This window comes from Gopherus flavomarginatus, chromosome 12, assembly GCF_025201925.1.
Source record: "Gopherus flavomarginatus isolate rGopFla2 chromosome 12, rGopFla2.mat.asm, whole genome shotgun sequence".
NCBI lineage: Eukaryota > Metazoa > Chordata > Testudines > Testudinidae > Gopherus > Gopherus flavomarginatus.
In genome coordinates this window covers 50386290-50413266 of record NC_066628.1, presented here as the reverse complement: position 1 = coordinate 50413266, position 26977 = coordinate 50386290, and the positions used below count along the sequence as shown (strand labels likewise).

The following is a 26977-nucleotide window of genomic DNA, read 5'->3' as shown; positions in this document are numbered from 1 at the left end:
AGCGATATTTGTTCGTTATGTTTCTGCGGATGTAATTGTGAAAGAAGAAGTGTTGAACTTAGTGGCGCTGAAAGAAACAACCTGTGATGTTGACATAAAGAACACACTTGACAAAGCATTGACAAATGCCGATGGACCACTGGATAAACTGGTCGGTGTTGCAGTGGATGGAGCACCTGCAATAGTGGGAGAAAAAGTAGGCCTTATCAGACTCTTAAAAAGCTATCCCAAATGTCCAGAGTTTCTCCCTGCTCATTGCATCATCCATCATGACCATCTCACAGGCAGATTCTTCAAGTATGAAAATGTTATGAAAATAGCCCTAGAAATTGTCAGTTTAATCTGTTCAAATGAGAAGACTCATCTAGAGTACAAAATTTCATTGAATTGATGGATCTTGAAGACAAACCTAACGTCTCTTTCTACTGTATTGTTAGGTAATTATCAACCACAAATGTCTTAAATAGGTTTGTGGAGCCTATCAGTGCTTTCCTTGAAGAAAAGGAAAAGTCCTTCCACAGCTGAAAGATGAGCAATGGATGAGAACCCCTGGTATTGCAGTTTCCCCGAGTTTCCGAAGACAGGAGAAGTGTCGGCAATAGATCACTGTATGGAAGGTTACAATCCTAGGCGTTGTTCAGTGTTCTTTTTTCTCTTTTCAAAAATAAAATAAAATTGAAATTTTGGTTCCTCAGCATTTTTAATGTGACACTGTGATGTAGATTCCGTGTGTGTGTTGCTGACAAGATCTTCCTGTTCATGGAGGTGAGACTGAACTTCATATCCCAAATCTGGAGGACGGGAGGATGTGAATGTTAACCAGGTGGACTGATGCCACCAACCCACATAGGCCAGAGAACAGCTTGCAGCTGCAGTGGTAACAGCTGCTGTTTGATCATGTCCCTTCATATTACATTAGCAGTGCCCCTGACCCCTTAGTGAAAAGGACTTTGTTCTCTTCAAAGAATATTAAACATCATGGACAGAAGATTTTTATACTGAATATTTTACTTTGAAAGGAAGTAGCAAGTAGTTACAGCTAGGAGGATTCAGGTGGTTGTGCATTGAACCTTGAGATAATCTGTACCCTAAACATCTGGATTTGACTTAAGTGGAACAGGCAGGATGACTCCTAAAAGACCTCAGAGGTCAAATGCAGCCAAAGTGGCGGTAAAAGTCATTGCCTCAGCTTGTGGTGTGGTTTTCTGTGTTACTCAGGGCTCCAAAATGCATGCTTTCAGCAGCAGTTTTATGATGGTTTTATTGGCTAGAAGGAGCTTCTCAAGGTGACTGTGTCTGAAAATCTTGAGAGGGAGAATTTTTTCAGATGAAAACTAATTAAAAATCTCTTCTTGCTCTGCAACTCTGATAGTGATGAAGAGAATGTCTCTTTCACAATCAAGTCCTTGTGCGATACATGTACTAAAATTTTACACAGTAATGCAGATCTTGATGGCCCAGTGGATACCATTATTGCTTTCGAGGAATGCCGACCTGTTCATCAGAAAGCCTTTTGGTTAGAGAAACCCCTTCTGTTGGAATAAGAAGCCACCTAGTGAGTTTAAAAATTTACCTGACGTATTTTTCAGATAGTTGTTATGGTGGCGCCTGAAGGCTATAGCAGTGGCTACATAAGAAATATATAGACAGATGTGCATCATATTCACATGAGGCAAATTTTCAAAGAACTTAATGGGAGGAAAAATTTAGTATGCTTGTAAGAAACAGCAAAATGTGCCCCTCATAAATGAACATTAATGACCTCAGTAGAAGAGGCACACGTACTCCAATGTGCTTAAATTGTTGTGTGGCTTGAATAATGAGGAGAATCTCACTAGGTCTTACTGCGTCATGGATAGACAATATCTTTCTAGTTCATTTACAACAGCAGGGAGTTGTGAAGTAAGTCTGTTACCCTCCTAAACCTTTAACAGTAGGGCCACATTTTCCAACCCAATGTGCTCTTTATTATGATCGTCACTGCCTGGAAAGTTGTTTTCTCTGACTGAACATCATTCTGTGCCAGTGGACACTGAGGAGTTCTTATCCAGAGGCTATTTGGAACATGAGCTCGAAGTTTTTATTATTAATCATATTTTTTATTAAATACTTCAACAGAAGTATTGGGTGGTGAATAAAATGAAGCCAGACAGCAGATCTGATTTGAAGAACAAACTTTCTGGAGTTCCTAACAACATCTCTCCCTGCAGTGCCCCTCAAGATACATTTCCCTCACCTCATCTCATGGTTTATCATCTCTTGATCGTGGGCCTCCTTTCAAAATCTCAGTTCCTGAGATAATTCAGATGTTTCTGCCTTTTTTGATAGAATGAAATTTGTCCAGCAATATTAATTCTTAATAAGCCCATTTGGCTTATGATTCCATTATCCTCTTCATATTTGTTCCATCATTTTGCTAGGGAAAGGAGTTAAATTTACAGGATGGTAATATTTAAGATCACTTTTCTTTCCTTTCTTTGAAGATCAGTACTGCCTTTTGCTTACCTCCAATTTCCAGTACCTCCTCAATTGTCTCATCCTCCCCCCCAATATTCAGTGACATGGCAAGTTTGTTAGCAAATTCGCTTAGTGCTGTAGAAGGCATAGCCGCTGTTACAGGAGTTCAGAATCTCAGTCATTTAAGTCCTCCATTAATTCATATAGTTCAGGTGATGGAAAGGTGAAAAGCAGCAAACTGGAGTAGGGAACAAAATATGAGGTAAACTGATATGTGGAAAAAGTTCCTACTGAAACAAGGAAATCGAGGAGGTGCACGTGGAGGAACAAAGCAACTTCCCTTAATAAAATTAATGCAACAGTACAGTGACACCTGTGGTCTTGGGTATAGCCTAAGTGCATGCATGCGCATATATATATATAAAATATAAAAATAGTAACATACTTAATAAAAATGTCTCTTTTGTAGGATTCCTGGCAGACTGAATGACAGAAGAACTCCTCTGGGAGAACTGAACTGGATCTTTACAGCAATCACAGACACCATTGCATGGAACGTCCTGCCACGAGGTAGGACTGTCTGGCAGTTAACAGTGCATATTTTCACCAGGAACAAGTGCTGCCTGCTCAGAGAGGAAGGGTAGGGAAATTAGATAAGGGAGTTAATAAAACAAGGAAGAAAGAGAGTCTGATAACAAAAGAGGTGGAGAAAACATGAGCAGAGGTGAGACACCAGAAGAAAGAGTCCATGCCTGGGAAAGGGAAAAACAACAGAAAGGCAGAAACTATTCATTTTCTAAGTGGAGAGAGGGAAGAGTGGGTGCAGAGCTGGGTGAATAATTGATATTCATGTGCTGGCCATTCTGAAAAATTGGGGAATAAATTCAGTCCTGGTCAAACTGAATTAGAAAATGCCAAAACAATAAAATAAAATAAGGTGAATGAAAAAAGTCAGTTTTGGGTTAAAGAAAATGTATAGTACGACCTGGCAAGGGCCCTAACCACTAAGGTATAGGGGTATTCTGAGGTGGCTGTCTCTGCATCTCTATTGTTGAAACTATTGTGCTTTGCATAAAATACTTGGAATGGTCATTGGGCCAAAGAAAGAGCATCAGATTGACTCTGTAGCCTTGTGGTTAGGGCATGCGCTTGGGATGAGGAGACCTGGCTTGAAATCCCTGCTCCAGTGAATATTTATACAAAGTGGATTAGCTTCAACAGGAGAAATTGAGAGAGACATAGTGGTGGCTAGCACACTCAATTGGGGTAGAGTCTGAGTTCATGTCCTTGCCCCAGAGCAGGAATTCAAACCTGGGTCTTCCACATCCCAGGTGAATCTTTTAACCACTGGAACAAAAGTTATAAGGTGGGCTCTCCCACCATCACCTCCCATTCCTTTGTTTTGTGAATCTAACCTGATTTTTTTTTTCTGGCTGAAACTATTCAGCAAATTCATTTCAAATTCACAAATAGTTTTGGTTGACCAAAACTTCTTTTTTTCAGTGAAGAAACTAGTCAAAAAACTTTGTCCCACTCTAAGTGTGACTTCTCTGTAGAGATGTTATTGTCACACCTGTCAGGCAAACTCAATGCCCATTAATCCTTCTGCGGGTGTAAAGTGACAGCAAAACGATTTCTGGAGGTCTTGGGTTTTTGCTTTTCTGTGTATTTTTTTGTTGGAGGAAAATATTCATTGATCAGCGTGTGTGTGTGTGTGTGTGTGTGTGTACCTACCTGCTGGTACAAAATGCTTCTTACAGATCACTGAAGCTACCTATGTCACACACACATTATCTCTCTGCAGATCTCTTCCAGAAGCTCTTCAGGCAGGATCTGCTGGTGGCTAGTTTATTTCGTAACTTCCTGTTGGCAGAAAGGATTATGAGGTCTTACAACTGTACCCCTGTCAGCAGCCCACGTCTACCTCCAACCTATATGCATGCAATGTGGTAAGTCACTGCTGGCAGGGTACCTCTTGCTTTGGAGGCTTTGTAAGATGCCTTGGGGAGATTTCAACAGCCGCTGTCATACAAGGTTGTTATCACCTGAATCTGCGCAGCACTTTCCTGATTAAATCGGTGGATCAGAAATAGTAGCGCATGTGGCAACTTAATACCTATCTCCAAATGTATTGCTTCCCTGTGTGTATGGTACCCCATTAATGTAATTCTGATATAATTCCCTGATACAAAAGCTCCACTTCAGCTAAGTAACATTTCAGCCCAAACAGAGAAACAATGGAGCATCAGCCAGCTTTCTGTTTTGCTGGCATAAAGCTGTAAGTGTAATGGAGAGAGCTGGGATAGTTGGGGCTAAGGGAAGAATTCTTGTAACTTTCATAATAGAAAGTAAAAGGAAGTGGGGTTTGTTACAGAGTTCATTTCCTGGCACTCTCCTTCTTTTTAGATGATTAATGGAAATGCAAATGACTCGCATTATGGAAAGCCTTTTAAATGCATTCCTGACTAATAAACAAATGCTGAGTGAATACAAAAGCCCTCCTTATAATTCTTAGTCCTGTCTAATTAAGGCTAGAATTGTACAAAACTTGGCTAAGTGTAACCTGATGGGGCCAAGCTAACACAATTTCTTCAAGAGAAAATGATGCCTCTGTAATCTCCAAAAAGTTAATAAAGTAATTGCTAAATATAATTGAATAGGCTTAATTTACTTGGATATTCAGAAACCTTTTGATAAAGTCCCTCTATCAGACTACAGGGGAAAACAAAGGGTACGTCTACACTACAGGATTATTCCGATTTTACGTAAACCGATTTTGTAAAACAGATTGTATTAAGTTGCGTGCACACGGCCACACAAAGCACAATAATTCGGCGGTGTGCGTCCAAGTACTGAGGCTAGCGTCGATTTCTGGAGCATTGCACTTTGGGTAGCTATCCTATAATTCCCGCAGTCTCCCCTGCCCATTGGAATTCTGGGTTGAGATCCCAATGCATGATGGTGCAGAAACAGTGTCGCAGGTGATTCTGGGTAAATGTCGTCACTCATTCCTTCCTCCGTGAAAGCAACGGCAGACAATCATTTTGCTCCCTTTTTTCCTGGATTGCCCTGGCAGACGCCATAGCATGGCAACCATGGAGCCCGTTTTGCCTTTTGTCACTGTCACCGTATGTGTACTGGATGCCGCTAACAGAGGCGGTACTGCAGCGCTACACAGCAGCATTCATTTGCCTTTGCATGATAGCAGAGACAGTTACCAGTCGTTCTGTACCGTGTGCTGTGCCATGGTAAATTGGCAATGAGATGACGGTTATCAGTCGTTCTGTACCGTCTGCTGCTGTCATGGGTGCTCCTGGCTGACCTTCGCTGAGGTCGGCCGGTGGCGCAAGGACAAAAATGGGAATGACTCCCCGGGTCATTCCCTCCTTTATGTTTTATCTAAAAATAGAGTCAGTCCTGCCTAGAATATGGGGCAAGTGTACCAGAGAACCAGAGAGCACAGCCGCTCCATGTCAGATCCTGCAGAAATGATGAGCTGCATGCCATTCTAGGGGGTGCCCCTGCAACAACCCCACCCGTTGCTTCCCTCCTGGGCTACCGTTGCAGTGTCCCCCCATTTGTGTGATGAAGTAATAAAGAATACAGGAATAAGAAACACTGACTTTTTAGTAAGATTAAATGAGGGGGAGGCAGCCTCCCACTGCTATGATAGTCCAGGCAGTACAAAATCATTTCTTTAGACATGAAAGGGGGGGGCGCTGGTGGAGCTCAGCCTCCAGTTGCTATGATGAAGACGATTACCAGCCGTTCTGTACCATCTGCCAGGAATGACCGGGAGTCATTCCTATTTTTGCCCAGGCGCCCCCGGCCGACCTCACTGAGGCCAACCGGGAGCACTCACAGGATGATGAGGATGGCTATCAGTCATTTTGTACTGTACCGTCTGCCACCGGGGAGGGGAAGGGAGGGGAGGGGAGAGGATGCTGCCATTCAGTGCCGCAGCACCGCGTCTACCAGAAGCATGCAGTAGACATACGGTGACATTGAAAAAAGTCAAGAAACGATTTTTTTCCCTTTTCTTTCACGTGGGGAGAGGGGGGGTAAATTGACAAGATATACCCTGAACCACCTCGGATAATGTCTTTGACCCTACAGGCATTGGGAGCTCAGCCAAGAATGCAAATGCTTTTTAGGGACTGTGGGATAGCTGGTGTCCTCAGTCCCCCCTCCCTCCCTCCATCAGTGTCCATTTGATTCTTTGGCTTTCCGTTACGCTTGTCACTCAGCACTGTGCTGTGGCCTCTGTCTATCATAGCCTGGAGATTTTTTCAAATGCTTTGTCATTTCGTCTTCTGTAACAGAGCTGTGATAGAACAGATTTATCTCCCCATACAGCCATCAGATCCAGTATCTCTCATACGGTCCATGCTGGAGCTCTTTTTGGATTTGGGACTGCATCGCCACCCGTGCTGATCAGAGCTCCATACTGGGCAAACAGGAAATGAAATTCAAAAGTTCGCGGGGCTTTTCCTGTCTCCCTGGCCAGTGCATCCGAGTTCAGTTTGCTTTCCAGAGCGGTCACGATGGTGCACTGTGGGATACCGCCCGAAGGCCAATACCGTCGATTTGAGGTCGCACTAACCCTAATCCAACATGGCAATACCGATTTCAGCGCTACTCCTCTCGTCGGAGAGGAGTACAGAAACCGGTTTAAAGGGCCCTTTATATCGATATAAAGAGCCTCGTTGTGTGGACGGGTGCAGGGTTAAATTGGTTTAATGCTGCTAAATTTGGTTTAAACGCATAGTGTAGACCAGGCCAAAGTTTGAGTAGAGTGAAAAGTCACGTCATGGAAAAACTGGTTGAGGTGGCAGAAGTCATATTACATGGAGAGAAGTTCATAGTTCAATATTGGGATCATTGTTAAATACATTCATTAATCATTTGGAGGAAGAAGTAGACAGTGATTAGAAGTTTACTGATAACAAAAAATTGCTTTCATTAATAAAAAAAACATGGCAGGACTATGAAAAATGCACATTGGCACCTATAGCCAAAGCTGCTCATATGTGCTTTTAAATTGGAGGAACTTTTGAGGAAAAAGGTTTGTCATTGTACATAGCACAATGAAGTTGGCTTGTCACTGGTGTGTAAAAGCAAACAGGTTGTTTGTATGCACAAAAGGGATAGAACATGTAGCATACCAAAAAATTAGTGAGCGCTCATCTGTATGACTGTATCCAATAGTTGCCTCACCTGAAAGGTATGCCAGAGCCTGGAAACCTCCTGAGAAGGATAATGCAGATATGGTTATAGGTTGTGCAGGATTTTTATATGGGCAGAGATATACAAACAAATCTTTCTAGATACTTATACCATGCTCATTATCAGGGTATCTGAGCTCCTTCTGGTTTCTTGCTGTAGTCCTTCTGTGAGGCAATCTGGCCTAGTGGATAGAGCGCTGGACTGGAACTCAGGAGATGTACGTTCTATTCCTGGCTCTTCCACTGATACTGGATGACCATGGGCAAGTCACATCTTCTGTGCCTCAGTTTCCCCAGCTGTCAAATGGGGATAATGGTATTGACCTTTGTAAAGTGCTTTGAGATCTGTGATGAAAGTGCTAAATAAGAACTGCTATTATTGTTTTCATTTTTACTTAGTATTTACCAAAAGCAGAGCTTCCTTAGGAAAACATTCATCATGTCTGCTTTTACTGACTCCCCAGATGGTAGCAACCCATGAAGGGAGAAATGAACAGATAGCTCCTTGATGCATATTTTCAGTGCTCTTCCAAAAAGGTAGTATTTAAAATAAAATTCAGGTCAGGGGAGACTTTCTTATTTGTCAGAGGAGGCCCAGCAACATAACAGTTTGAGAAACTCTAGTTTAATGTCTAGTTAAAGATTTTATAAAAAATAATCCTGTGCCCATATATAGCACCTTTTATCCTCAACTCTCTTAGCACATCACAGACTTTAAGCCTTGCAGCCCACCTATAAACTAGGGAAGGTCCAGAGGCTCAGCAGAAGTGACTGATTTAGTCACACAGCAGGTCAGCTGCAGGGCATGGGGGAAGGGAACATGGTCCTGACTCCCTGTCATGTGCTGTAACTCACTAGATAGTCAGGTCTCCCTAGGCCTCACACAGAGCTGTATTCTGAAGCCTTCCATCTGTTTCTCTTTTTTTTATTAAAGCAGACCATTGCAGCTGTTGGAAATTTAACCCAGAAAATGTGGTGGAGGAAAGAACCAGAACTTACATTGCTGGGTGATAGAGACATATTGGATGACAGAAAGCAAATGTGCACTGCTGAGTACACTGGTTGTCATTCTGCTGTGAGCTTCGCACAGATTTTTGCACCTGGCAGATCAGAATTTGAATGCTTATGAATGTGGGTACTGGCTGTGCTGTCATCCATAGTGATTTGATCTGCAGGAGGCCAACAAGAAACCCCTAGGATCTGCTATAATATGTAAATGGATGATGAGCTCAGACACTTAGTCCTACAACACATCAATCTGTGTTCCTCCAGGACCTGACTTAAAGGTTTTCTGCTTCCCCTTACCCTCAGTTCTAGTTACTTTGCTTATTATGTTGGTTGTCACAGGAGTGTTGTGATGGGGCCTATTCCCCCACATCCATGCTGAGGCAAGCAGGTATTGTGTGCCTCTACCGCCTTATATTTGATTTCATAGTTTAAAGCCTTCATGCTATTGTGCTGGTTAGCTTCCCCACCTATTTCAGAGAAGTTCAGATCCTTCCTCCACTCCTCTTCCTCGAGATGCTGATCTCCCCACCTAATCTGCATCCTTACACACCCGGAAATTATGGGTGATTGGCCCAGTCCCTCCTCACCATAGACACCACTTGTGCTGCATTTTGTTGTATGCCCAGTCACTGGGTAAAGATGGAATCCGTGCCAAACTCTGTTCATCCCTCTACTTAGCTGGCTGCGGAAGCAATAGTTTTACCATATGCCTTCACTGTTTAGAAAACTGTCTGTTAAAACTTAACATTGTTGTAATACTGCCAGCTCTACTGAAGTGCATTATAATTTCTCTTGCAGTTCAGATGTGAAGAAACATGATGAAACAATCTCATTGGAGAAGTGTGAAATAGCAATTGTATGTAAAACACAATCAAATTTTCTTCTGTTTATTAGTGCATAGGGAGATACAGGATACACAAGCAAGCTGTAAAAAGGAGTCTGTTTTGGAACTGCATGAGTAATATTGAGTCACATACTTTCTTCCCTTTCTCCACACCCTCTCTTCTCCTCGTGTACTCCTTGAGATCATTAGGATGTTCTCTGTGTCTGTCTTCCATTCAGAAAACATAAGTGATTTTAGTGATTCACTGATTATAGTAAAATATATTGAATGGATGCTGAACTTTGCACATGCTGTTTGCTCCTCCCCCCTTTCTGGGAAACACTGGTCAATTGTACAGTAAAGATGCCCTGCACCACACCTTGCAATTCTGCTTCTGTTGCTGGAAACATCCTCACGGCCAGTGTAAGAGTGGAAAGACTAGAAAGCATCTCCTGCTTCTTGTAATTCCATCAAGTTCCTCGTTTTAACACAAATGGACTACAAAAACCAGAGTTCGGTGTTCAAGTTTCCCCCTTTTCTCCTTCCAATTAGTGTTATAGAGCTGGGTCCGGCGCCTTGTTGTTTCTGCTGCAGTTACATCAGTGACAGAAAACCTCAAAGCAGTTGACAAAATATCTTGATGGTGTCCTGCTCGGCTACAAGTGCACCGCAGGACTGTGCATATGCTGTGAAATATTTGTCCACTTGACTTGAGCATCACTTGATCTCATGAATAATTATGGCGCTCTCTTTTTAGAAGTTAAACGTAGACCATGTTGCTCTATATTTTAGTGTATATCTTTGTCTGTGCTTCTGCCTGATGGTTTTCTCTAGACCATGCTCACTTTTCACATCATTTGAGGATCCTGAATAGATTAACTCTTTTCTGGAAATAGTCACCAGGCTGCCAATGGCATTAGAAGTGTCTACAGATAAGAGTGTTTCTCTCTTCTGTCTTAGTCATGTGGAAGTAAATTCTCTGTGATCAGTTAAATCAGCTCTCTTAATTTATTCTGTAGACCAATGCTCTCTAACGTCTAAATCATTTCTTCTAGCCAGGAGATTGGGCTGTAGGGCAAGCCTTGTTTTCTGAGGCCAGTTTTCATCCACTGATCAGCCAGTATTAGGATGCACCTAATAGGGTACTGAACTTGATAGTCAAGAAACCTGGCTTCTGCCCCCATTTCTGCCACTGATTGCTGTTTGGCCCTAAATGTGTGACTTAACTTCTCTGTCCCTCTATTACACCTCTACCCCAATATAACGGCACCCGATATAACACGGTAAAGCAGCGCTCTGGCCGATCAAATCAAGTTCGATATAACGCGGTTTCACCTATAATGCGGTAAGATTTTTTGACTCCCAAGGACAGCGTTATATCGAGGTAGAGGTGTACCACTCCAAGCCTGTCTCTCTCGTCTACTTAAACTGTAAGTTCTTCAGGGCAGGGATTTTCTCTTACTGTTTGTACAATGTCAAGTGCAATGGGACACAGATCTTGAGTGAGTCCTGTGGGCACTACTGTGGTACAAGTAGTAGTAATATTCATTGAGGGACTGTCCAATTCAAAGTCTAGATGTATTTGTCTGTGGTGTATGAAGGGGGAAGAAACATTTTTTTCCTGCCTGCACATGGGTCTCCATGGCCATGGATTGTAGTTTATACATTGTGATCACCAGTAGAAAATTGTAATGATGGTAACTTAGTAAATTGACAGACTTTTCCTAATGTGTAATGTAGGCCATGTATTAAAAACAAGGCACCTTTATTATGCTGTGGCAGAGATGTGTTTATAATAATAATAGAAATATTGCTACAGTAAATATACAAAGCATGAAATTCTAGCTGAAAAGAAAACCATAATGTAACATCCCAATAACAGGTGAGGAGGGAGATTCTTGAGTCTTTGGACATTGTGAGAAGTATTGCAAAAAAGGTGCAAGTCTGCAATTTTCTTCACTGGTGGATTTAAAAAGGACTCTTCTTTTAGAAACACAGAAAAGTCTTACCATCTCAGCAAGAGCAAAATGACTGAAGGATTTAGGGGGGCGTTTGGCTACTCTGTGTTAACCTTTTATAGACTTGGGTGGGTTCTTGTTTCAATCAGAAACATGAGGTTTTTGGTCTCCACCTCATCATTAGAGTCTCCAGTACCTATCAGTACCCTCCTACTTTGATCAGGAAAGGTCCAGAGTTGCTATAGTAGGGCATGGCTTGAGGTCAGGATTGAGATTCATTGACTGACAAGAGGAAGGTTGCCCATTGCTGCCTCTAACTAGCACTATCAGACCCCCATTTTCATGAGCAGTGAAATACTTACCAAAGATTTTATAGCTCTAAATGTTTGTAAAAATACATATTTCTGAGTGCTTCCCTCTTGCCTTCCCTAGAACTGGCTCCGTGAGTCTGCAGTATCACTGTGGAGCCGCTGGCTTCAGACTGATGTTTGAAAATTCAATCAAATAGGACATGCTACTGAGTTGTAGCTGCAAAAAAAAACAAACATGGGAATAACATGTTCAATGTAGTTGGTACAGACTGAAATGTTTCAGTGTCAGAAATGTACAATTCAATCAAGTATATTTGTGTTAGTCCCCAGAGCACAGATGGCTGAAACTCAGATGACTTTAGCAGCTCCCAAGAAAATCATCAACTTCGTTTCCAAAGTGAAGGAGCCCAGTACTTTTTTTTCCCCCCTGTGGTGTAATGCAGTCTAATACCAGCTGTTTCCACACAGAGAGAACAGAAGCATAAGAGACATCAGTAATTCTTTACCAAAGATGAGATGTGCGGATTAAAAGCATCAGGCACACTGGCTCAGCCCTGAAAATTAAAGTTAAATGTAATAAGTTCTGCCTTCATGATCTGCAAACTACTACAGTACATGTGGGTGAAGAAATACTGAGGTGGGTCTCTGTAACTGTGTTTTATTTATGTTGATAAAGTATTACTGTGGGCTTCCACCATGGAATATTTTATCGTCTCACATAATAAAATGGTCTTTAAGCAAAGCTAGATGCTCTGTGCTTTCCATTCCCCACTTAACAGTCCAAAACTTTGGAGCACCTCAGAAAACACAAACTAAAGGCAGTTGGAAGAGATCGGGATAAATTATTTAAAAGGTTATAATACATTTCTAAACAAAATCGAAGTTAAAATACATGAGCACTTCCCTCAAGGGAGGGGAGAGTTAATGACAGAATCCAGGGAGTTCTTTCTTGTTTGTTTTTTAATGTAGAGTCATGTTGTTTTCCTCAAAGAGGAGACTAAGGGGGGATATGACAGAGGTCTATAAAATCATGAGTGATGTGGAGAAAGTGAATAAGGAAAAGTTATTTTCTTGTTCCCATAATACAAGAACTAGGAGTCACCAAATGAAATTAATGGGCAGCAGGTTTAAAACAAATAAAAGGAAGTTCTTCTTCGCACAGCGCACAGTCAACGTGTGGAACTCCTTGCCTGAGGAGGTTGTGAAGGCTAGGACTATAACAGTGTTTAAAAGAGAACTAGCTAAATCCATGGAGGTTAAGTCCATTAATGGCTATTAGCCAGGATGGATAAGGAATGGTGTCCCTAGCCTCTGTTTGTCAGAGGGTGGAGATGGATGGCAGGAGAGAGATCACTTGATCGTTGCCTGTTAGGTTCACTCCCTCTGGGACACCTGACATTGGCCACTGTCGGTAGACAGGATACTGGGCTGACCCTGTATGGCCATTCTTATGTTATGTTAATTTCTGCATTGCTTCAAAGTAATAGCTTTATTTTGTATTTCCAATGAGGGCGCCTTGTGGGATTGATTGATCAGTAAAGATGGAGGTGTTATGTATGGTTGGATTGCATTCCTTGTACACTCCTTCCCTAGGCATGCCCCACTCCATTGCCAGTTTCAGAAATACAAATGTTCTTTCCTGTTGGGCATAGTTTTCAACTGAGTGAACTGAGCAGAATGTCAGACTAGTGAGAAACTGAAAAATAAATGTTTCCCAAATTCACTGGAAGAGGGACAAGACTGGGATATGTCCTCTAAATATTTGAAGCTGTGGCATCTCTTTCTGCCTCTCTAAAGATTATTGAAAACCAGCAACTTTAATGACCCCAACTTCTTTAATTAGGTTGCACCACAGCAGATCCTGGGAAGTGTAAATTAATCTACTCCCGTTCCTACCCACTTCCTTCAAGTATGACTCTATTCTGAGGAGAAGGGCAAACATAAAGATAAATATATTCCCTGCCCCACGGCATTTACTATCTAAGAAACATTTGAATGTGAGATTCACTTGGGGTGCACAATACAGGCCCACAAAAATAGTCGCTGGGTTGAAATGCAGCTGAAAATCGTGGTCCAAAAATGTAAAATGGGCTTCTCAGTTTTCCTAAAAACTTGCTTGTTTCCTTGAGGGAAATGTAGGAGTACATGCCACACTTAGCATTTTGCAGCTGAATGGGCATTAAAATAGGGGACTATTGTATCCCAAAGGAGTTGAGTCACTTCTCAAATCTAACCAATTAACTATCTAATGGGTTTGAAAAACCTAACATCCCTTCCTGCTCAGTACCCACTGAGTTCTTGTGTTGAACGTTGCTGTGATCGTTATCAATGTGGACATGGAGCTAACTCCTACCAGCAATTACAAAGGCCATCAGTCATTTAATTCTCTCAGGTCTTTTTTAACTTAAACTATAAGACTAAATCTGGCAGATGCCCAACTTCACAGTCTTCATGGCGTATAGTAAAGAGCAGGTGACTTGCCTCTGCTAAGAGGCATTATATCAATTTACCTCATTCACAGAATAAGTAGGGGCAACAGAGTGTAAAAACATGAAATCTAATTAAAAATATGTTCAGGCAGAATAATGCATAGATGTGGTAATGCCCAACTGTTTTAGGAGACCACCTTGCAGCTATTGCATCATAGCTTCAGCACATTTCAAAACAAGAATGGATATCTGGATAGTGAGGAAATGGAATAAAAGTGGGCAAAGCATAATTCTGAGCTCTTATTCAACCATTTTTGTTCCTAACACAGTGAAAACTAATCTTCAAAAGCACTTTGCAAACAGAAATCCCTGTAAAACGCCTAGGAAGGAAGGATGGGTAATCCTGGGTTGGCTCTCATGAATCTCTTCGAGAAAGGAATGGACCTCATCCCTGTCCCCCTGCTGCTCTCCAATTTATTTCCTGTTTGTGTGCTGAGATGTAAGATTAGTTCAGAGAGTTTATCTAAAAATTGCCTGCCTTCGCTGTCCCTCCTGGTAGTCTGAAAACTTCAGTCATTACCTCTTCTCCTTAATGGTCTTTATTTTCCCCTGTGTGGAACCTAAATCTCTCTGGTTTCCCCACCCACATTTAATCACTCATGTCCTTTTATCGTTCTTTTTCTGGACTTCCCCAATGCCCTTTTAGTGAAGTATGTGTCTACCTACACAGTGGGTTGATTCTCTAAAGAAAGACACAAGTAAAAGATTAGAAAAGAACTTGCTGGTGTCTTTTTGGCAATTGGAAATAATATAGTGCTGGCTTCAGTCCGAACAGTATTGTTTGTATTTTTTTTTAAGTTTTAGCAATGACACTGTTCTTGGGAGGGGGTGAGTGTGTTGTAAGTAGTTGGATTGGTTGCATCCATGAAGCAATTCATGTTAATCGTTAGCTCTCTACACAGCGAAAGGCAGTCATATTGAAATTTGATATTGGCGATTTCACTTTTCAGAAAGATTTAATATTGGCTGATGTGGCTGCATTGATTTTTAATGATCTGTTTTTAGAAGACTAAAAAGAGATTTGGCTTTAATCTGCTGAAATCTCTTTTCAGATGCCTTATAGTTCTTCCTGATAACATGTTTAAAACTCTGAAGATCTGACCCTGCAGGGCTGCTGTGGACAAATTTTATAGAGGTATTAGTGCTCCTTACCTGAAATGACTTGGAGGCACTCAGTATATAAGGCCTAGTATACACTTAAAATTCAGATCAACTTGGCTGTGGTGCTCAAAGATGTGAAAAATTCATACTCCCCGAGCATCGTAGTTAAACTGATCTTAGACAAGGGTGGGTCATCAGATGAATTCTCTCATCGACTAGCTACTGCTGCTTGAATAGGTGGATTACCTACATTGACAGCAATCCCCCTTCCATCCCTGTAGGAAGCATCTACCCTACCCTACAGTGCTATAGGGCACAGCTGCAGTACCATAGCTGTGCCACTGTAGGGCCTGTAGTTCAGACATGCCTTCTGTGCTGTGCCTCTGCAGCATGATGACCTACACAGTATCCTTTATAAGCAGCACATTTCAGACAGTTGTGCTTCTCCTCCCCCAACCCTTTTCATCCTCATCTAGTAAACAAGAGTTTAATAGTTCATATCAAAGGTGCTATGTTTGGCTTCTCTTAATGTCTGAGACTCCGTCTACACATCAATAAAAAAAACCCCATGGCACCGAGTCTCAGAGCCCAGGTCAACTGGCTCAGGCTCCTGGGGCTCGGACTGCAGGGCTAAAAATTTGCGGTATAGATGTTGGGGCGCACAGGCTGGAGTCCAGGATCTGAGACCCAACCGCTTGTGGGCCAGCTGCAGGTCTTTTGCAGTGTAGATATACGCCAAGAGTCTCTTCTCGTAAGGAGGCCTCCCCGAGTCTTTTCAGCCCCTACAGTTAGAAATACTCATCCTTTGGTCGGAGTCAAAGAATCCTTATATATAATAATTACAATAATTGGCTTTGCTTCTGCCTCAACCAGGAATAAATATTTCCCTCAGCAGCTCTGTATAACCATTTTGCCTACAGCCTGGGCATTTATTGAGCATGCAGGAACCATTTATTGCCTGTGCCTTGAAGTGGTTTTGATTATCTCCCGATTACCTCTTAATTATATTGGTAGCCTATTGCCAAGTGGAAGGTGAACGTTGATGAAGCAGGATGGCAAGGTTGGGCCTATTGAAACAAATGACACGTTTTGGATCAGTGGAAAAAAGGTCATTTTTTAAAAATTCTTTCTTCATCTTGAATGTGTAGATTTTTCTAATTGTAAGCAGCTGGTGGCTTGGCTAATGGAATTGACTCTCCTAGTGAATTGCTCTTCCAGCACTGTCACTGCTTGGTAGGGCAGGGAGATTATTAAGATTTAAGGAGTTATTAGAATAGATAACTAAAATCCAGTTTATTGATTATCACCTCTAGTCCTACGTTTGCAAATGTTCCTTGACAAAGAGAAATTACTTAGCCTATTGATGTTAATGCTGTGTCCATGAGCCAAGGAGGAGCAATTTTGTCTAGTGAATAAATTAGTTACTGTATAAAAAACTCTTTGGTGGTGGTGCAGCAGTTTAAGTCTCTAGCCTGTCATCTTAAAATTCCTGGGTTCAAATGCTAGACTGAGAAATGTCTTAAATGAGTTTTGAAGAGGGTGGGAGGATAAACATTGCAAAAGTGCCTCAATCCCATGTTTCAGAAGAGACTTAGGCACTTCGGAGCATAAGTTCTATTAACATTTTTAAAAATGGAACTTGGGTGCTTCAGAAAATGTTTCCCTAGAAGAATAGCAGCCCATGTGACAAAACATCAGATAAGCTAGTAAATGTTCAACAGAGGTTGCTGTTCTGTATTTGGAGTGAAGGAGGAGGGTACAGCCAGTTCGTATGATGATGTGTATGAAATAGAAACTTTATCGCCTGTAATAAAGGAGGGTGCAAGGCAGGATTCGCTACTATTAATTTTTTTCAAATCAACAGACCCCAGGTAACTTAAACCCAAGAGTCATGAAGGAGCTAGTTGAGGAGCTCGCTGAGCCAACTACTAATCCTAATTTTTAAGAAATTTTGGAGTACTGGGGAAATTCCCAAGAATTAGAGGCCTGCACATTTATTTACAAAAGGATAAAAGGGATGCCCAAAGGAATTATTGACTGGCTAACCTGATGTTGATCTCAGGTAAAATAATGGAATGATTAATTTGGAATACTTTTAACAAAGAATTAGTGGCTAAAAATACAATGAATGCCAGTCAGCATGGTTTCACTGCAGGTAGGTCTTGTCAAACAGACCTGTTAATTTAACAAGATTACAGGTCTTGTTGATAAAGGCAATGGTATTGACATAGTGTACTTAGATTTCTCCAAGGCATTTGACTAAGTGCTTGTCCACACGGAGACTTAGTGCGCAGCAAACTGGAATGTAAATTTCCAGCCCACTAAACTGCCATGCATGAAAAGTTCCGTGGTGTGCTTTGACAAGCTGCTATTTCACAGCGAACTTTTAGTGCATGGGAGCAGGGCCATACAGTGACTTAGTGTGCTGCAGATTTACACGCTGCCTCTAAGTGGAGAAGCCCTTAGTACCACATGACATTTGTATTAAACTTGAGTCATATGGAATTAACAGGGCACACGTTAGATGGATTAAAAACTGTCTCTCTGACAGATCTCAGAATGTAGTTGTTAATGAGGGGATATCAGTGAGCTGAGCTGTTTCTGTCAGGGTCCCACAGGAACTAGTTCTTGGTCCAATGCTATTTTATATTATCAACAATCTAGACAATGATATAAAATCTTTGCTGGTAAAGTTTGTAGATGACAACTATTGGTGGTCTAGTAAATAATGAGGAGGACAGGTTACTGTTGGTGATCTGAATCACCTGGTTCAATGGTCACAGTCCAACAAAATGTGTGTTAATATAGCCATATGCAAGAGAGTACATCTGAGAACAAAGCGTTCAGGTGGTTACTTACAGCATGGGAGACTGTGTATTGGAAAGCAGTGACTTAGGCAGATAATCACGTCAGCATGAGCTCTCAGTGCAGTTCTATGGTGAAAAGGCTAATGCAATGCTTGGACGTATAAACAGGGAAATACCAAGCAGAAAAATCCAAGGGCTAGATTATTTTTTGCACTGTGGGGTGTGAGGAGCTCAATGTATTCAGTTTATCGAAGGGAAGACAAAGAGGTAACTTGATCACTGTGTCTAGGAATTACATGTGAAAAAGACATTGAGTGGGGTGGGGGTGGGGCTTTTCAATCTTACCGTTAAAGGTGTAACAAGATCCAGTGGTTGCAAGCTGAAGTTAGACAAATTCAGCCTTGAAATAAGATGTAATTTCCTAGCAGTGAGGGTGATAAAACATTGGAACAGTTTACCTGGGGAATTGGTGGACTTGACCTTCCTTGAAGTCTTTAAAATGAGATTAGAAATCTTTCTAAAATATATGCTTTAATCCAGCTGCTGGGAGAAATTTTATGACCTGTGCCTGGGGCAGCTAACCTTGGAATCTGTGAATCTTTCTGTTCATCCTCATCCTTCGTAGTCCTTTGGAAGAACATGACTGCCTACATTGCCCTTAACATGCTCGTAAGACTTGAAGCTTTGCAATAAGATAACTATAATCAAATCCTATGCTTCAGAGCTTCAGCCAATTGCCTGCATGTGTCAGGAAGGAATTTTTCCCTTGAGGCACAATTTTTCAAATGTATTTGGGTTGGTGCCTTATTCTGAAACATCAGAGATTGACCGTAGCTGGAGATGGGATGGATCAGTGCTCTGAAGTGGAACAGAGAATCCTCTTTCCTGAATGTCTGGCTGATGTGTCTTGCTTACAATCTCAGGATCAAACTGGTTGCCTGGGAATTTCATCCAGGTTAGAATGGCAGAGACTTTAGGGGGGTTACACCTTCCTCTGCAGCATGGAGCCTTTCTCTGCTGGGATCCTCTGGGTTTTTCTCGCCTAATCAATTCCTTGCCATTTCAGGGGTCTCAGGCGTTGGCCTATTCTAGACTCTGCCTGTGGCACACAACAGTGTGGTCTCTGTAGGACTGAAATGCTTTAGTCTAACTAAAGTAATTGGGATTAGTATAGGGATATCTGAGTGAACTTTAGTGACCTTTGATATGCGGGAGGTCAGAGTAGATGATCGAGTAGTCCCTTCTGGCCTTAAATTCTATGAAAATATGAAAAACTTGTGAAATCAGCACTTCACCAAGGATGGTATACTGGCAGTTTGGCCAGTACTGACTTACCTCTTGACCGAGTAACTTGCCTCATTTCAGGGGCATTAATTCCCCTTCTACTACGTACCCATAAAAAACACTGGATGTCTTTTGAGCAGTTGTTTGATAATTAGTCACTTCTGGTAGATTTCCGAGCCCCTCCCCCGCTAAAACTTCTGTTACAGTGTACAACTTAACAAGAATGAGCCCTAAGATCTTTCAGCTATTTCCCTATGTCTTTCCTTGGCTCATTGTCTACGTATCACCAGCACAAATGTGTACAACAAATCTCCTTAAACAAGGTATCCATGCAAAACCCAGATCAGAGTAGGATTAATGCAGATAAGGCCACCTTTCAGCAGTACAGGTTCTGACAGAATTTCCAAGTCTAGAATTTTGAAGAGAAGCTTTATCATGATCCTGTCAGTGTATCAGTGAGTTGTGACTCGCAGGGCCTGTCAACAGGAGTAATTCTTGATGAAGCATATTGGCATGCCTAATAGACTGGAAGCTAATCTTCGAGAGGATGTACTCGGCACCTCTGTGTGTGCTTTAGGATTGTGGGTCATGTTGGAGCTGTCCCCTGCTGGTGGATATTAATAAGACAGCAATGAGAATTTGATAATGAGAACATGAAAGTTCACTTTAAAAAGTGGCTGTTCCAGTTAAAACGAGAGCAGGCACAGATTTCGTTTTCTAGTTAAGTAGATAGATAATATCAACATTTCATGATGAGTTTTGTGTCTGCCAAACCATGTAAGTACTGAGTGGCAGTCATACAGTGTCGCATATGAGTAACAAGGTGCCAGACTCCATTAATGCCTGTGAGAGTTCCATGGTTTTTTTACCTTTGAATTGTGCTAGAAATGTGCCAACTAACTACAGGTCTCGCCGAGCAGAGGAGTTGTAATGTAAGAACTTCCACCTACCAATTTACAGTCAATTCAGGATTGTTGTTTTTTCAGTTTATAAAAATACACCTGTTGTGCCATATAAACACATGGGCAGAAAAGTAGAAAATCAGATAAGTCTGCCTGCCTTTTAGATTAGAGGGAATCTAGTCTTTATATAGAAGTAGTATGCTTACTGAGATTGTGTGGTGTGTTGTGATTTTGGACAACGGCTGCGGTCACCGCTTTGCATGAGTACGAACTGGCCTCCTGAGAACTCAAGGGCTATTACATGTAACTAAGCCAGTTTGGCATCTCTGTAAGTTGTCCATACTCTAATAATTAGCAGTTCAGACTTCTCCCAGCATTATATACTCATATCCCAGGATGACCTGTCTTTCACTTGTTTCTCCAGGCAAGCTTGGGACCTTGCAGTTGATATTTGCCTTTCCCAATTACCAACAATCATAGAGGAAGGAACTGCATTTCGGGTAAGTTACTGAGGCACTGAAATGTGCTGTGTCCAGTTTAAGCCATTAGTCAATGTTCCAGCCCATGAAATCTCCTTTTTTATTAAGTCTTGAATTCATGCAGCCAAGGGACTAGGACTGGGCGGAGCTTACATTTCCTGGGAGATCATAAACTGCCAATCATCTCATTTAAAGGAGTAGGCTTAGGGTCAGTTTAAAATCTTTCATTAGCATATAACATTTCTGTATGAGTGAATGCACTTGAATTCAGAGACCTTGCTTGTACAGTCATATGGAGTTATATGTGCACTTATACTTTAGAACTCTCTTAGTGAGGTGTCATAATCAAGTCAGGGTGAGGGTTTCTTCTGTTCAATGCCAGTTTTCATTGTTTTAAACATTGGTGGGGAGGAAGAAATTCTTACTGGCAGAAACCTGTAGATTCTAGGTCTGGCCTCTGACATTTCAGATAGGTCAGCGAAGTGAGCTTTCTACTAATACAGCACACCACTGTGATTTTACCATTCAATCATTTTTAATAACCAGTAAAAACCTGCAGAAATTAATTGTTTAATGGAGGTGTCTTCAAATAATACAGAGCAAAGTCATACTCGGTAACTTTGGAGGTACTTTACACCATTTCTTTAGAACAGGAGGTGACTTAGTAATACTAAGTGCTCTCATTAATGAGATTCACTACATTTGTTGTGGCCCTTTCGCTTATCTCAAGCAGTGAAGAGCCTGAATGTTTTAACTTGGGTTTCCTATATGGGATTATTTTGGTTTTTGACATTCCTGTAGTAGTTTTCAAATCTAAGAACATAAGAGACTCTGACATCTTTCCCAGCTAACGTTTTTGTTTGCTCTTCACCCCAGTTTTCTTTCTCATCTGATCTATCTCCTCGTTTTCCAGAAACAGATGTAGGTGTTTTTTACTTGTTCATGCTCTGTTTCAATGACCTTTACCAATAATTTATCTTATTAATCTGACCTATTGTTTGAAATAGTTCTCCCTAAATTCCTTGCCTATCCCTAGTTTCATAATTTTTAGATGGTGAATTGATAAATTTAATTTTTGATTAGTGATCAATTGTTGTTATCCATGTTTAAAAACAAATCCGAAGAAGCACTGGTAAATTAATACCTCGCTCTGTGGTTCCTAGTGTGTTTTTGTATTGTCAGTCTCTCTTGACTGTAAGCTTCTCACACTGGGAAGGTGATGCCTTTGGTAACATTCACAGAAGATTATCTCTGCAACAGTTTGACTGGACCTGAGAGGGAACAGGTTGCTGTCAGAAAGGCCAGAGAGAAGATGGGTTTTTCTGCACTGCAATAAAACCTCCGTGGCTGGCTCGCATCACCTGACTTGGGCTCACAAGGCTCTATTGGGGCTATAAAATGGCAGTGTAGACGCTCAGGCTCAGGCGTGGGCTCTGGGATCCTCCCCATTCGTGGGGTCTCAGAGCCTGGGCTCCAGCTCGAGCCCAAACAGCCACTCTGCAATTTTATAGCCCTGCAGCCTGAGCCCCAGAGACTGAGTCAGAGGATTTAGACCAGCTGCAGTGTGTTCTTGCAGTGCAGACATGCCTGGAGATTGCTGTAATCAAGACAGAAGAAGCAGGATGAGAGTTGAAGTGTTGCGGACAGAGATAAAAAGCCTTGCAGTCTGTCTTCCGTTTTCTAGGCCTAGGATCCTAATATAAGTTTACAAGAGAGGCAATATAGCTATATAGCAAACTCCGTATCTCAGCAAGTATAGCAGGATCTGATCTGCAATGCATCCAAATGCACTACAGTAACTGGCTGAGAGTCCAGTGTAGATTTATGAGAATAAAGTACTGCATTTGCTAGACTCCTTTTGTGATTGAGCTGGTTCAGAGAGTAACTCTGATGATAATATGCAAATTTTTGTGGTTTTGAACTAGCTATTCCCATGCATACTAAATAGCTGTTAAAGTTGAAACAAACAATCAGAAGAGAAATCTTTGCCTAGCCCTATTGCAGGTAGTTTGATCAACCAGTTTGAATAGATTCCAGAATATAACCTCAAAATCTATATAGCATAAATCCATAATATATTAATGTAAATGAGCACTAGTCAACCTAGCAAGTGAAATGAAACTGGTATTTACTTTGCAACATAAATGATTTTTTCTAAAACCTTCCATGCAAGGAGTTTTAATGTGTCCTAGGATATGGGTCTTGGATGATACTAAGTATCCGGGGATAGGGTATAATCTTTAGTTTACACTTGTATTTTGGATTTCGGCCTTCCACACACAAGTGGAATAAAATGAGTTTTTATAGTAATGGGCTTGCATTCCATGCATATTATCAAACTGTATTTTCCCAGTAGGTTTACTGGCTGAAGTTGTATCCAAGTGACTGACTGCAGCACAAACACTTTGGCTCTTTTGGGGGTGAAGCTGGTAAATGCTCACACACCCTTTAATCCCCTTCTCTTTTCTATACATATTCTGTATTCTGAAATAGCAATAAATGTAATTGCCCCCATTCTGGCCCTCAGTGTCCCCTGCTATTGCAGTTCTGTGACACTGCACATAATATGCCCCCTGTGGCAGTCTTGGGCATCTGAAAACTGCCTGCCAGTTCGGCTGACTTACAGTGAGCATGCTTCAGGGGTGAGAAGAGAGAAATATTCACCAGGGACTAGGTAAGAAGTCAGCAAACTCTATTCACTTTATAACCTAAGCAAGACAATCAGAAGTGAAAACAAGCTATCCTCCAAGCTCCAGTCAATGCTGTGTTCTAAGTCTGATATGGCCAAGGCTGGCTGTATAGCTTGCAAGAGGAAGGAGGGTGTTGCTTTGTCAAACAGACATAAAGAAGGTGAAGCTTATTTTTTCAGTTTGGGAGGGGGTGGAAGGGGCTTCGCTTTCTGCTGTGAAGCTTTGACAAATGATTGAAATGGAAAGACAGTTGAACATCCTTGATCAATCCCTAGGTTTCGAAATAAACATTCTGCCCTCAAACCTCTGCTTTATACCCAGCAGGAAGCATTGTATATCGGACACGGTTAGCTGCTGCCAGCCAGTGCTAATCCTATAAGAAATTGTTGTTTAATGCAGGGCGGGGGTAAGTTTTATTAAGGTTAATCAGTCTGTTTCATAACGGGCTGGCAGAAACAGCAATCAGTGTCTCAGATGTCAAATGCTCTAGTGGGAGTCAGAGGATTACTGAGCTGCCATTTGTACTCTGGCCTTTTTGGCCACTGTTGGTTTAGATTCCAGTCCAGCCTTGGATAAAGTGATTGATAATCTCTTCTTCAGAGCTGTTTTGTTTCAAACGCATATTATAAAAAACATAAGCCACTGACTTCTGAGTATTATTCTCTAGGCAACGCTGGAAAAACAGGGTTATCTGCTAGAGAGGAGCCTGTAGTCCAGGCGCATTCTTACAGAGAAGAAGCATGTTGGAGTTGTGTGCACATGCACACTTGAATGTGCTTTGAAGGTTCTTTTTCCCATTGAAGTTCTACTCTGGAAGCTGTTGTGTCCTATAGCTGGCCCTTGCTCTCAGCCTGTTTGTACTGCAGGCCTTATGTGACATAAGGCAAAAGGAATAGTTCTTCCCAGAGAATCTAGAGCAGGGGATCCTGCCATGCTGATGGCAAGTTGTCATGAACCCTTAGTGTCACAGCTGAGTTAAATGGCAGTAGGGTGACCAAATGTCTCAATTTTATAGGGATAGTCCCAATTTTTAGGTCTTTATCGTATATATACTCATATTACCTTCCAGTCCCATCCCGATTTTTCACATTTGCTCTCTGGTCACCCTAAATGACAGTGCATTTTGTGCCAATGCTTTACGTCTTCCTGGTCCCACAGGGGTTAGAATTAAATCCCAAACAAATGACTGATTTCCCCTGCAAAGAGAAATTAAGAATATTGAAAATCCATGAGTGCCAAGATGAACTTGCCCTTTATCTATCCCACTCACAATTATCAAGTACAAACTGATAATACCCTGTGCTTACCTTATATAGCATTTTCCACCTGACGATCTGAAAGCACTGTACAATGAGGAAATGCCACTTCCGGTGTCTCCGCTTTCTAAAATTAAGTGTGCCCTGGTCTGATCTGAATGAGATTCTCCAGCAGCCATGAGATGCTCCTGCACTTTGTGATGAGTTATTCCCAGCACACAACAGGATTATAGGTTTAGATCAAAGGAGTTGTCTGAAATTGTAGGGTGGACAGCCTCCCACATCTATTCTCCTTTAGGAAGGGTATATGGGGTAGAAAGGTGATTTATAAAGAGGAATTTAGGACTATCTAACTTGTTTGCTTCTTTGCCTCTTGTGATGCATAGTTCCTAACCTCATTCATGAAGCAGTCAGTGTAAATGTATTGTCTCTTGGCATCTCACTTTATATTCTGTACACAGACACACATTGCAGTCCGCAACGGGCACCAATAACCTCAGGCTAATATCCACAAAAATGACAAATCTCAGACTGAGAGTTTACTGTACGTTTCTGTTCAGCTATAGGGATGCCTGGGTGGGCACCCTGTTTATAGGACCACCACAGTAACACTTCCTGCTACTCTGAGTATTTAGCACTTCCACTGCTCTTTTTTTGGTTATCATTCACACCATTCCCCTTGTGTCTAGGTTGCTGGAGACCAGCACAGTTCTCACTCCAAATGCTTGAAAAGGGCAGTGTAACTGTGGAATAATGGTCAGAACATAAAGCAGTTGTTCCATTAGCACTCTGTAACTCTGTGGTCCCTTTGAGTAGTTTTCTATCAGAACACAGCCATTGTTATTGTTTGTAACCCAGTGTATGAATATCTCAGATTTAGAGAAAACTCCCCTACATTTTTTAAATGTTAATCCAGATGTGATTAATTCAAGATTCCTTTGTTCAGGTTGATCCTGTGTCCAGTTATCTCAGATGTTTTCCAAGTGCTGAGCAATGTTTTCATCCTTCTTCCCCATAATAGCATCTCCTCTTGGATTCTTGCAGTACTCCGCAAGTCAGTTCCAGGCTTATTTCCCTGCATTGTGTGACAAAGTTCCTCCTCTACCTTGGTGGGTCCTGCGCTTATTGGCAGGTTTGGTCACCTCAGTGATCTTCCCCACAGTCTGGATCAGCTCCTCCTGTGTCTGATCAAGAGTTGGGAGGTTTGGGGGGAACCTGGGCCCGCCCTCTACTCTGGGTTCCAGCCTAGGGCCCTGTGGATTGCAGCTGTCTATAGTACCTCCTGTAACAGCTGCATGACAGCTACAACTCCCTGGGCTACTTCCCCATGGCCTCCTCCAAACACCTTCTTTATCCTCACCACAGGACCTTCCTCCTGCTGTCTGATAATGCTTGATTGTCTGATAATTCCTCAATCCTCCAGTAGCACACCCTCTCAGTCTCAGCTCCTTGCGCCTCTTGCTCTCAGCTCCTCACATGCACTTCCTCTCCTCTGGCTCCTCCCCACCTGACTGGAGTGAGCTCCTTTTTAAACCCAGGTGCCCTGATTAGCCTGCCTTGATTGGCTGCAGGTGTTCTAATCAGCCTGTCTGCCTTAATTGGTTCTAGCAAGTTCCTGATTACTCCAGTGCAGCCCCTGCTCTGGTCACTCAGGGAACAGAAAACTACTCAGCCAGTGACTAGTCTATTTGCCCTCTACCAGACTCCTGTATCCCACTGGTCTGGGTCTGTCACAATTGCTACAATCTTACCTGCTGAATCAGGGAATTCATTATTATAAGTAGTTGTTTCAGATTCTTCTTGTTTGCATACTTGAAGCCCTTAGATACTCTGCCGATCACCACCAGGATCAGTGGATGTGAGGGAATGAAGGGATTTTGGTTTTTTGTTCATTTGTATTGTAAAGAGAAACCCTCCATACAGCCCCAAAACTACATCTTTGAATTGCCAGCCTTTTTCATAGGAGCTGTAAGGCAGCCCGGGGAGCATGAGACAGGGGCTCACATCTTTTTCATTCTTGCTTGATTATTTTCACCTTGGACTTGGCAAAGGCAGAGCCATGCATTAAATAAGTGAAACGTCCTCTACAGGAAGATAAATTATCTGCTGCTCTCTCTACTCTGCATGTGGAAAAACATGTTCAAATTTTCCCAAAACCTTTTTACTCAAGAGATCTTCTTAGCCCAC

At 41.9% G+C, this 26977-nt stretch overlaps 1 protein-coding gene across 3 annotated transcripts in view; it reads left to right on the top strand.

Moving 5' to 3' along the window:
- The window catches only part of RPTOR (regulatory associated protein of MTOR complex 1), a 296305-nt gene that overhangs the window by 165890 nt on the left and 103438 nt on the right, over positions 1-26977 (top strand). For 2 of the 3 annotated variants that reach the window (XM_050920752.1, XM_050920751.1), the window contains exons 8-10: positions 2927-3027; positions 4262-4406; positions 20790-20865. In XM_050920752.1, the coding sequence (XP_050776709.1) occupies positions 2927-3027; positions 4262-4406; positions 20790-20865 (322 nt within the window). The remainder of the gene's footprint in view (positions 1-2926; positions 3028-4261; positions 4407-20789; positions 20866-26977) is intronic. The other variant, XM_050920753.1, reaches the window with a different exon arrangement.